The following is a 12,864-nucleotide window of genomic DNA, read 5'->3' as shown; positions in this document are numbered from 1 at the left end:
GGAAACAAGGTTTTTATACAATATGTAAGCATTAAAAATTTGAACAACCAACTTTCTTTTACAAGTACAATACTCATTCTGGAAGGCACTATTCAGATACTTGAACAAAGAGCAAGAAGCCAGCCAAGAGATACATGGGAGTAAAGAATCATTTTCCAACACACAAATGAATGGAGATGTTTAGGTAGTAAATTAAGCAGTCTTTTTAAGACAGCAACCACAGCTCCAAGTCTTATGTTGAAAATGAAATTATGTTCTATAATTGATTTAACATAGTGAGGTATATATTCTGACAGCCACTGCAGTAAGAAGAAATTGCCACCTGATGATTATCTTTTCAGATCATGATGGTCTTTCAAAACCACCGCCAACCTGCATATGCAACCACTCTGGTGATGGACCACGGCTGTAATCCCTTGTGGCTTGCGAACCAAATGCCATGCCAGTAGCATCATATGTTTGTTGCCCAAACTGAAATGAAAAGTTGATTCGCAGTAAGAATCGTGAAATGAGGAAAAGAAAAGAATTTTATCATCAAATCTCTTGCCTTTGTCACCCACACAGCCATTCTGTTCACGTTTTCTCTAAGTCTATTCCATAGTGAGAAATAAACTGATCAAATCAGCAATATATTTCATGAAGCATCGCCATGGACAGTCTCCATAGAAGTTCATAAATAACATGCCAACTTATGAAGAAACTTGTTCTTACCATATCTACCAGGTTGAAGGTCCACAAACATAAGAATGTGCCGTACCAATTCTCCAGCAGAATCAGTACATGATGAAAACAAGATATATAATGAATATAATGAGAACTTATCCTAATCATTGACCAAAATGATCTAGTCACCAAATAGTACTTGTTCAACTATAACCCAGAATATAGCCAAATTAACTGGAGGAGCACCATTATAAGAAATTTACATAAATCTAACCTAAGGTCAAGGTTCAATAGCTACAATTAACCTTGTCAGAAAAAGGCAACTCTGCTCTGCCCTCGTTGATATGGATAACCTAACCTTTCATAGGTACCTTTTGAGTACCTTCCTGTTCTTGGTCTCACTTTAAGTTGGAAATTCTCAACTTGAGACCATCCATCAATCAGATAAATTTGATACATAGTTTGAATGTAAAGCGGCCCATTAAAGGCGGTCAACTAGGCAAAAAAATCCATCAAGTAACTAAAGAGAGAGAGAAGAAGAAGAAGAAGAAGAAGAAGAAGAAGAAACAAGGTGCTAACCACACTCTCAATCCAAGAATAGTAAATTAGATAGAGTGAAAATATTAGGACTTACATCTTTAGAAGGAAATGCTTCAATTCCAGGGTTCATTCTCGAATTTACTGCTTCAAGCTTCATAGATAGGAACTACCATTTCCAGCAATTTGCAGGGCTTAATTTCACCGTTGATGGTATAATGAGATAGGAATATAAATTATGGAAAAAAATAAGGATGCATACCTCAACCTGACGTTGTAATGATTGGATATAGTTAATAATCTCATCAAGAACAAGGGCTTTGCCAATAACCTGCATCAGAAAACCTATCTTAGAGAAAACACTAACTTAAACCCTGTTAAGCAGAAAATCTCAAAGCTATTCTCTTGTACTGCATATTATAAAGAAGCAAGGTAGTCTTGTTATCAACTATAACGTGGCTCTTGATTATATTAAAAACTATTCATAAACAGAAATTACACTTCTATAACCATTCTTATTGACCAGACATGCAGGTGCATGGGGACTAAATATGAATTTCAATAAAAATTTCAACACGTACCTTATTACAACCAGGGACTAGATCCTGAAGAATTTTCATCCTTTCACTTATCTTTTCTCTCCTAGCCTGTCCATAATATGTCCCATCAGGAAGAAAAACAACAATATATACATATGATAGACTTAGGTCTGGCAGAGCAAGGGTGCATTAATAAGAATAAGAAACTGTAGACTCTTCTATCAAAGCTCTTTGTCAATCTCTTCAAACGCGATTAATTAGTTCTAATAAGTTTAAGAGTAATGAAAATTACTCTTTCTGCTAAACTGTGGCTATCAGTAGCCTGACCCCTTCTTGCTCGTACGTGTATGTAATCTTGTTTAGGTGGTTCTGGTGGTTGAGCATTCTGCTCCACAGGCTTGCCTGAACTGAGCTCTGCATCAGCTTTAGGATCAGGATTCTCATCCCTATTCTCGGATGTTTTAAGCCGTTTAGCATCAGCGTCACTCTGCCCAATTCAGATTTCAAAAGAAAAGAAAAATGCCATTAAAAAAAAAAAAATCCGCTAGTCCAAACTGTAATTTCACAAAGTCTAATTTGCACCCAAGAACTATCCCAGATAAGCTGGATAATAAACGTTCTAGATGGCCATTACTACATAAATAGAGCTAGAAATTACCATGTTGATCAGATAATAAATTGAAATATATATATTTAATCAAGTATGATTACTAAGTTACATCAACTTTTGAATTCATTGACAAAGATAGATAGCTGAAAATAAAACCTCAAAAAGCACCTAAAGTTCACATGATAAAGACAACAGCAAGGAGACAACTCTTTCTTTAACAACATTTTAACTCTTCATGATTAGACAAGGAAACAATATCAACCAAAACGAATAAGAATTGAATAAGATAAAGCAAATCCCAAATAAAATATATATACATAAAAATGAAAGCATTCAAATAATAAAAATAAATAAATAAAAGTATTACCATGCCATTGCCATTGGCGTTGCTTGAAGAGAAGACCTGAGCGGAATCATCCTCCACGAAATCACGCCGTTTTCTTACACCGGCGCCACCGCCACCACGAGCTCCTCTGTGTTCCAAATTCATTGGATCATTACCCGAAACATCCCGGTTTGAATCCCCAAACTGAGAGCCCAGACTCTGCCCAAATTGACCTCTCCCGTTCCCATTTATCGGAAACTGCCAGATCTCCGCCAAATTGTAGGACCCATCATTCATAATCGCCGGCGGATCCATAGCAATATCCCTCGCACACTATCCGATTCGTCTCTCAACTCAAATTGAGCCAAAATATCCAGTCCTCCTGACGCCGTTAGCAAAGCATTTTGTGCCCCACTCCCTTCAAATGAAAATGAGCAGGAAGACGAGTGATTTATATTGGATGCGCTTTTGAAGCGGGGAAAGAAAGAAATAGAAGCAGCAAAATACAATAAAAAGGAAAGCGAAAGCTTTCAATCAGGGATAGAGAAGTGTGAGTATGTGTGTGTGTGATCTCCTTGGACAATGGAGGTTGGGGCGCACTGTGCCACTACGCACTCACTATTACAAAAAGAGGGCGAGACAGGGACCTTGGGAGTTGCAAACTAAGTCACTTCCAGTGAGGTTTTCTCGGAGGATCCAGCTCTTTCTCTTTTTATGCTCTTCTCACTCGAACAACTCCACCTCACTTCTCCGCCGTCCGATTACATTACTTTCTTTTTATCAACGGCCATACTTGCCCTACAGGTAATGTGGGGGGTGTTTTTGAGATTTTACGTCACGGGCCCTCACAGCTTAGCTTGCACAAAGTACAAATCCAATGTACAAAACAAATTGAAATATTCATTTTTTGAATTTTCTGGTCATTTTGATGATATTTTTCTGCGTGTGGTTTGATTAACACATGATTTTCAATCACTAATAATGCCTAATGATTGTTTTATGTGTTGATGATTATGATGTAATATATGGGATCTAGCTATCTATTTATTGTAAAGTTGAGGATAATGATGGGTTTTAGTTGCTTATGTGGGTTATAATCCTATGTTTAATTAGCAGACAGACCCACCATGCTTTCATTAGTGGCCCACTAAAAATTGTGGATTATTATTAATATTTATCTTAATTTTTTCATGTGGCCCACTAAAGTCGGTTATCTGTTTGATGCAACCCACCCATGGTTTGGTATGCATTAAAGAAAAATGTCTTTTCTATTGAAACCTAGGCAAAAAGATGATGATGATGTTAATAGAGTACTCTGATTGGCTTTTTTTTTTTAAAAAAAAAGATATATAGAGTGTGGGACATTTTAAGTTTTAGTGTTTTTTTTTATTTATTAAATATTTATTTTTATAATGAAAATAGAAAAGATTATTAATTATATCGATTATTTTTTTAAAATACTTATTATTTGGGATTTAATTTCTTAAGCATCAACAGTTCCTAATTCCGCTCCATTCGATAATGCAGGGATATAAATGAAATGATAATTTTGATTAAAGTCAACAGGAATGCAAGTATCAGATGCTGATATGCATCTCTTTGGTTTTGATGGAACATGGTGATGAGGATGCTTTTGACTATCGTCAGTGGACAGTATTTTTCCGTTAGTCTGCCTGATGAGTCTATCATTGTTAGTTTTACATACATTCTTTGGGAGATACTTGCATTTGAGGGCTGGGCTGTGACCCATGAAGGTGTGCCCCATGCAGTCAATATTCGGGTTTGCTTGATATTATTCTTTCAAAAATATTCATTTCAATACATTATTTTGCTAATGGAGTTTACCTAACTGTTAATGAAAATTGTGGGATTTCAAGTTCGAATATCAATAAAAGTTAATTACATTAAAAAAAAATTAAAAGTCCATGTATTATATATATAATTAATATCAAAATTACAATTCTAATAGTCGTTATAGATATTGATAAAGTATATTTGAATAGTTTTAATTTTTCATTTTTTATATGCTGGGGATAGACAATAACCACTAGATTATGACAAATCATAAGATGGGTCCAGTGTAATACGACAAGCACGCCCAATAATTCATCTTAAATTATTATCCATCGTCATATAATTTTTTAATTTTACTTCACATTCATATAACAAAGCATATCTATTCCCTATATATGAGTCAAATCGGAGGGGGGACAAATCGATTCGATATGGGTTAAAGATTCAAAAAAATTTAGATTGCAGTTTAATTTTGATTCGCTGTCGTTTTCAACAAATTTTAATTCCAATTTCAAAGTGAGTGCAATTTTGATTTAATGTATGAAAATTAATTTATAAATATTAAGTGCTTCTAAATTATTTGATTTAATGTATGAAAATTCAAATTTTAGAATCCGAGCATGAAATACGTGTAAACTTTAAAGCCAAGATTATTTCAGATATATATGAAAAAACCCTTACTATGCTAAATTCCAAAAGTTACGTCATCATTCATCAGCTCTGAATCCAAGCCATTCGCCATTACCAAAACAACTAACGAAGTAGCTTTCTTTCCCGAGCCTACTTTTGGTAAATCCACGTGCCCTAAAATTTTATCACAATAGACTACAGTAGCCCAGCTGGACTGCGTAGTTGCCCTGCCCAGCGGATGATGCTGATGGTAATATACTCACGTGCTTCAAATCCACACGTTTCTCTTTGGAATTTAATAGTCACATTTAAATTGTAATTAAAAATAACTGAAATAATTTATCACAATTCATTTTTTAAACAACTTTTTTTAAAAACTTAAAATTGTTATCTCCTTTCAGTTTCATGTTTTTAAGTACGAAGAATGTTAAAAAAATAAATAATTAAATTGAAACTTTGTAATAAAAAAAAAATTTCAAAGCATGTTGGCATCCTTCAATTAAATTTCTGGTTATTGAAAGCTCTATTTAACTAGCCTATCGTCTTTTTTTACACATATTGGTCCCCGAAAATAAATGATAGGAGGCAAATGGTTTGCCAACTTTTCCTTTAGATCTCTAATTTGGTTAGGTATATGTAATTAGGGTTGTGTAGATAGTAAATTCTGATTGAAATTTAACTATGCACAACATAAATAAAAATTATGCAAACAAAATTAATTCAAATCTCAATCCAACTTAATTAAATTAAAATAAATTATTTCAAACCGATTATACTGAAAAATCAAATTAAAAATATTTTTTTTATTATATTAAGACTAAAAATTTAGTCACCCTTCTATATAATAGCTATGAAATATTTTCGTTTATCTCATAATTTTATTTTATTTTATTTTTATTTTAAAATTATTATACACTTCTATTTAGACTATAATAATATATAAATCAATTATCATAACTCTATTTAATTTTATGTTATTTTTAATAAATTTTTTAAAATTTTTTATAATATTTAATAAAATATAATATGTTCAAAATAAATATAATTAAAAAATTAATAAAAAAAATTATAGTTATTAATATGCATAAAAAAATAAAATACATAAAAATTATAAACGGATGAAATAGTAATTTAATCATTATAAATGTTACTTGAAGAATGAAAATTGCACGTATGAACAATCTATTTTATCACACGTTTTAATGATGATTGATCTCATCCATTTGATAGAAAGCATTGGCAACAAGCAAAGGACACACATCTGTCTTCTTTCGAGTTTATGGAGAAAACCAAAAAATTGCAAAGTTCAATCGTGAATTGCATCTTATTTATTTTAGGAAATTACATGTGAAAATTGCACAAATACTGGGAAATTCACTGTCCAGCATGTCATGTGCTAAATTACCCGAAAGGGCAAGTTCTCTAACATGTCCTTGTATGCTGCTTGTTAATGGTTTTCCTTGTGAATCCATTTAGCATTCACTTTCACGCTCAGCATATTTTTTTTTTATATTTTTCATTTGAAATAAAAAATTTTGTTAATTCAGCTCGATAATATAAAGTTGATGAATAAAGTTGAAAGGTGTTCTTGTAACTATGATTGTACAGCAATTTAATCACCTTTAACTCGACAAGCAATAATGGGGAGAAAAGAAATGGGAATTGTGACATCCATTGGGGTTTTATCAATCCAACTTTAAAGAATAAAGATTCCTCCATTATCATTCTGTTGAATTGAAGCTTCCTTTAAAATTCATATTCATCAAATGGGAAGACAGTGGAGCAGATAGACCTCTGTCGGATTGATTGCAACGGATTGGAAACTCTATGATAAGATTAAGACATTGGAATACTTCATCAAATCATTCACATCTTTATGTGTCACTCACTGCACAAAAGCTTTTGCAAAATTTATTCTCAACTTCACCTTGCAACCTCTAAAAATCATACGGATACGTCTAAACTGACGCGTTTAGACGTCTAGTGTATCTTTACTATACGATCTAAATCATCATATTCAAAGATAATATCATTTAATTCATGAAAGTGTGATAATTAGTAGCGAAAATATAGATGATCTCACTTAATTTGAGGTTCAACCGTAGTTGTTAAATTTTAGAACTACCTGGGTTTCAAAATGTAACAATTTCGAGAGATAATCAGGGGGCTGGCGCGAGTCTGAGACCTTACCACCACAGCAACGACAAAGTCGTTTGTCTGTAACTGTAGATCGGAGATTAGATAGTAGAGGCCAAAGCATCTTCTCTTTTTGCTTTTGAATGGTGCAGTAAAAAAAAGAACACAGTTGCGGCTGAACTTAAATTTCAATTTTGGAAGGAAAATGGAATTGCTTAAACTTTCCAAGTTCAAGGTTCAGCTTCAAGCCATAACCTCCGAACTTCGAGATCTCAGAGTAAGAATTTTCCTCGCCAATCACATTTTATGCCTACCCTCTGTCACTCTTGTTTGTGGATTACTGCAGGAAAGGGAACGCTCTGCTACCAAGCAATGCCATATTCTAATTCAGGTTCTTCCACATTAATTTTATTTTCTTTTATTTCATTTGTCTTGGAAATTTAATATTTGAAGTTTTGTACAGAAACAAAAGCAATCCGAGGAGGAATATGGAAGGAAGTTGCAGGATTTGCAAGCGGAGTTGGCTTCTTCCAACGAATTGCGCCACAAACTTGACCGCCAGGTTAGCTTTCGTGTTTGTGGAAATGCTTCTTAGAAACTAATTTTAATTTCTCATTGCTGATTGATGGCGATTGTGAGTAATATTCTTATAGATGAGTTACCTTCAAGACGACAATGCTTTGCTTGAGAATAGACTAAAGGAGATGCAAGGAACAATACAGAGCCTGCTTCAATCGAGGGAAAGTTTCGTTCATGCATACGAGGTTTGAGTTTCTTAAGCCTTTGGCTCGTGGATGCCAGTAGAACGAAATTGCGGAATATTCGTAAAGTATCAACTCATTTTTGTTTTCTACTTAGAAGTACATGAGTGAAACTCATTACATTTTGCTTGTGTGGTGCCCTAAGAATTTATTTTATAAAGAAGGATAAATTAGTACCAGGTTCTTATATTTGTTTATATTTAACTACTTAATCCTTATTTTAAACTAAATTAATATATCGTGATCAAATTCTTTAGCCCTTCTACCAATGTTAGTTAATTTGTTTCAGGCCTAATAATAATATAGATATTTAAAATAAAAAAACTAAATAATACATATTGTTAAAATTATAGATACTAAGTAATACTATCTCTGGTTATAATTTTTATCTTTTATTTTTATTAACTTTTTAATTATATCTTTTTAAAAATATTAAATTTTATTATTTGAGAGGTTTCTTAAAAATTAGATAAAATTAAATAGAGTTATAATAGTAAATTAATAGGTAAAGGAAAGCGGATAATAATTTTGAGATAAAAAAAATGCTGAAAGATGGATAAAAGTCATGGGATCGAGTCACTGAGGGAGTATAAATATTAAAGTCTAAAATATGTTATTAACATTTTTTTTATGAAGGATTTAAAAAGTTTAATTTCATAAAATAATGAGATATTTTGATTAAGTAAATTTGAAATAGGAATTAAATAGTTAATTTTGACAAAACACAGAGGTATCAATTAATGCTAAACTTCAAATTAATTAAGACAGGTTGATATTATGCTCTCCACATTTTAAGAGCTGAAATTGTGGCAAAAACTGTTACCAAGTCCAACAAATCAATACTGGTATCTTATGCGTTTGATTCGCATTCAAGGTAAGATGCCTATAATTGATATGTCATTAACTGACTTGATAATTGATGTTTATGAGCAGGAATCAACTTGTGAAATGAAACGTTCAATCGAAGCCAGAGATAGAAAGCTCGGTGTCCTATCAGAAAAACTAAATTCTCATCTATCATTGTTTGATAGTATAGAAAAGGAAGCTTTCTCAATCAAGCAAGTTCTGGACAATGTGCAACTCCTTGTGCTTGAAAAAGAGGAAGTAGGTATGGAGCTTTCTTAACTGTTAAAGCTTCTAGGCATATTAGAATGGATTATTAGCAGCGACTGTTCATAATATAATGAACTCTGTAACATTGTTTATCTGCATTGTATTAACTTTCTTTGCTATATTTAGTAGCTGGCTTAAGGAGCAAGATGGATAAGGTGTCTGCCTTTGAAGAAGTATTTGTTGGTAAAACCCATTTTCTCATTCACCCTCCTTAACTAGAATTTGCTTTTAGACCGTGAAAATGCATTTTACCGTGTTTCATCCAAGTGAGTGTATCATATGCAATGTCGCTAGTTGATAACTTTTGGAAAAAGTGTAACCAAGGTATTTCTTTTTTCTTTCTTTGTCAAACATGAATGTTTGATTCCCTCATTGCGGTCAAACTTAATCCCTGTCATTGCCGAGTTAGCATTTAATTCCAAAAACAAAGCTTTTCAATATCTGATTATGTCTATATATTTTTCCTTCATTCTGTTTCTTGGCAGAAAAGGTCCATGACCTGAAAAATAAACTGAAAAATAATGAGGATGAGCTCCAAACAAAGGGAAAAATTATATCAGAGCTAGAAGGACAACTGGAAGCAGCAAATATTAGGAACAATTGTCAAAATCAAATAGAAGAGATATCCATGCAAGCATAATATCTATCTGATTTCTAGATTCCAACAAAAGAATTTACTTTCAGCTGAAGATGTTCTTTTAAGGATTACCTTAACCAATCTCACCTCCAGAAAAATCTTGTAGCAAAAGATGCAGTTATACAGAGTCTGATTTCTGAGAAAGAGGTTAGAATCTAACGCTGGCTGTTTGACTTCTTCTTCTTTGTCCTTATTGACCTCTTTGATGTTTCTGGGAATCAGGCTTTACAATGTGAAGTGGGGAATTTAGCAGTAATATTACAGAAGGTTAAGGAGACGGTTAAAAATATGGATGATGAGGTCAGCAAAGTTTATTCATTTATTTATTTTAACTTACTAGCATTTTTTTTTTAAAAAAAAATTCTAGCATTTACTCTCTCCAATTAAATCTATCATATATTTTCGTTTCTAAGAACCATTTGAAGTTTTGAATATGTTTAGTGTATTGATGGCGAGTAAGATATAGATCCAAGGACATCTACGCATGATCAGTTGATGACATTATAACCTCTATTCCAAAATCTGGCAGTTCCATCTAAAATGGTTTGGCTATAGGCATAGACTTCTTTATAATTAATTTATTCCATCAATCTATGCTATGCATGTACTTTCCAGTACCCTCTAAATCTTGGTAATCTGTACCATGATGCCACAAAGAACTACATAGTAGCTTCATGTATAGTTCAACTTTTGTTTGCATTTGCTTTTTAGGCTGAAATATCCTAGAGTCTGATGACAGGACAAGAAGGCATTATCCTCTGCACTGAAATGTCAAGATGACTGTGATACGGTCAGGAGAAATGAAGATAATAGGTAACTCAACAGATTAATTTTAGCTAAATTAGGGATGGTGTGCTACAACTTTTACCTTTGTTTGAAAGCTGGTTCTTACTGGTGACACTATCTATACTATAAGTGGCCGATAGAATTGAAGCTGATGTCCTAATGAGCAGAGAATCGTCTACTATTAAAGCTCCCATGATGGGAACTGCAGAGAATCTAGGTATGCTATTCCTTCTTCATGTTGTGTTTATTTCACTGAGGATTAGCGATAGAAGAGAATGTTTCTCTTTGTTACTTAATGCATTCTGAAAGATGTAACATGCCAAGAAAGTTATCTAAAGTAGTTGGCATTATAATGTAAATGTATTTCTGTCAACCCATGGTGGTTTAGGAGTGCATTAGCCATTGACCTTGTTTCAGAATTACTCTTTCTGTAAAGAGTTTTTCTGTTCGACTATGGTGGTTTAGGAGTGCATTAGTCATTAACCTTGTTTCAGCACTGCTCTTTCTGTAAAGAGTTTTACGTCCCGTTCAACTATATATGATTATTCATGGTGCAATTTCCCAAGTTCACATGTTAAAACACCACATTCCATTTTTTGGCTGTTGTTTGAAAGACCAATCTAATGATTAGGCAAAGGTAATGCTGTTCCGTTGTAATTGTTTCCAGTAATATTTTAGGACAAAATTCATCTTTTTGACCGAGTCAGCATCCGTACATGATATTCGCAAATTGAGAGGCAGCTCCTCGAAATGGTTCCTAAAGTAGATATGCAAAATTGCAAACAGTGGTTACCAGGTAGTCATTAAAAGATAACGATAACAAAAAAAAATAATAATAATAACGACATGCCTGCCTATATTCTACAAAGTGATTAATGATGCAAGTTGAAGAAAAAGCATTAGATATAGCAAGCATGGGTCAATAAATTTTGTGCAGCTTTACCGACATGTCAGGTGCAGCACTCAGTTGGCAACATCCTACAAGAAAACAATCACTTAAACTCCTGTGTATCAGAGGCGAGTGTGTTGGATGTTGCAAATCATTTAACTTGTTTAGTATTAAGGTGCTCAAGACTAATACATATATGTTCTAATCATCCAATGGCAGGCTGCTTCTTCTGAACTTCAATCTGCAATTAATGGTCCAAGCATTGCAGAGAAAAACGAGAAGGTAAGAAATATTATTTTATGACAAATAAACTAGACATTTGATTTCTTCCATGTTAGACATGATGAAACTGGTACTCGATGTCATTTATTTATTATTACCTTTTTGTATCAGTTGATAATTGCTTAGAAGAAAACTGGATGGGATCTCCAAGATTTGGAAACTTTCAAAACGTTAAGCATTTTATATGTTTCTTTTACTCACAGGTTATTGCAGCAGTACACCACTTAGATTCCGAGTGCTCAACAACTCAAGCAGATACCTCAGATCAGAAGTGCCATGTTAAGTTTTAAGTAGTATCTTTCATTTTTGGATGCGGGTCGTGTTTTTGGCTCGTTGATGACTGGATATTGTCTTTTGATTTCAGAAAGAGAAGGAATATGATGAGAATAATGCCATTTGACCCCACCAGTCGTGCAAGTCTGTGCCAAGATCATCAGAATGTATATTAATTATTTTGCATGCTCAATGTTATTTAAAAATCCTTTTCAATATCATAACTGCTGCAACTGCATATATTCTGACTAATGGAGATAACTTTTTTTTTCTTCCTAGTAGGACCCCTAGTAATTTCCATCGACTTGAAAAACTGATCAACTTTATGATGCTTTTCTATTCTGGATGCAGGCTTTACACAATACATATAAATTTGATTGGGCCTTGGTGACAAAGCCCATGTCTACTTATACTTTGTGGGCGGGGGGTTTGCAACCTCGTGTTGTCTGTTTAGTGCTTAACAGCCCCAACAATATGTTGAACGTTGAATTCTGAGAGCAGGATGATATCGGCCAGGGTGCGCAAAAGCTGACTTGAACCCTTTCTCTTACCTACCAAGGTTTGTTTTTGGTAATTGGTCCCCATATGTGATTTAGTTGGGAAATACTTGCAAGTGGAGACGCAGTAAAAGTCAAGCAGATGAGTACAAAGCTGATTAGGTAAATTGTTGAGACCACAGAGAAGCAATTTTGTTTTGGCAGAGTCGAGAAACTGTCCTCTGGCCAAATCAAATGTGTTACGTCATTCGCAGGTACGGTAGAAAGTGGAGACTACCCCAATCTCTCTTTTAGGAAGCGTCCTATCAATGTCCTTGCCCAATCTTATCATCCTTAATTAGTTAAATTTGATTCTAATACTGTCGCATTTTACGAGATGACGGTGCAGAGCT

At 33.6% G+C, this 12,864-nt stretch overlaps 2 protein-coding genes across 5 annotated transcripts; one reads left to right on the top strand and one right to left on the bottom strand.

The window, feature by feature from the left end:
* LOC110617950 (transcription factor BHLH089) lies at positions 1–3,423 on the bottom strand. The gene is made up of 6 exons (XM_021760947.2): positions 2,717–3,423; positions 2,032–2,226; positions 1,782–1,847; positions 1,463–1,531; positions 1,298–1,369; positions 1–471 (listed from the first exon to the last, which is right to left on the bottom strand). Exons 1-6 carry the CDS (start codon positions 2,987–2,989, stop codon positions 343–345), a joined length of 804 nt encoding a protein of 267 aa, XP_021616639.1. The 5' UTR covers positions 2,990–3,423; the 3' UTR covers positions 1–342.
* Positions 3,424–6,958: 3,535 nt separating this feature from the next.
* LOC110621547 (chromosome partition protein Smc) lies at positions 6,959–12,864 on the top strand. 4 transcript variants are annotated; one of them, XM_021765835.2, is made up of 16 exons: positions 6,961–7,511; positions 7,581–7,625; positions 7,698–7,796; positions 7,888–7,998; positions 8,929–9,103; positions 9,235–9,291; positions 9,594–9,730; positions 9,833–9,892; positions 9,968–10,045; positions 10,485–10,558; positions 10,672–10,748; positions 11,469–11,548; positions 11,640–11,702; positions 11,906–11,980; positions 12,067–12,142; positions 12,327–12,864. In XM_021765835.2, the coding sequence occupies exons 1-15, from the start codon at positions 7,440–7,442 to the stop codon at positions 12,100–12,102; spliced, it is 1,239 nt and encodes a 412-aa protein (XP_021621527.1). In that variant the 5' UTR covers positions 6,961–7,439; the 3' UTR covers positions 12,103–12,142; positions 12,327–12,864. The 4 variants fall into 4 exon arrangements, 3 of the variants coding, with proteins under 3 accessions (XP_021621520.1, XP_021621514.1, XP_021621527.1); XM_021765828.2 differs by having other exon boundaries at positions 6,959–7,625; positions 9,238–9,291; XM_021765822.2 differs by having other exon boundaries at positions 6,960–7,625.

Source organism: Manihot esculenta, chromosome 1, assembly GCF_001659605.2.
Source record: "Manihot esculenta cultivar AM560-2 chromosome 1, M.esculenta_v8, whole genome shotgun sequence".
Taxonomy (NCBI): domain Eukaryota; kingdom Viridiplantae; phylum Streptophyta; class Magnoliopsida; order Malpighiales; family Euphorbiaceae; genus Manihot; species Manihot esculenta.
Note: the sequence above shows the minus strand (reverse complement) of the source record. Positions and strands in the feature narration are given on the sequence as shown.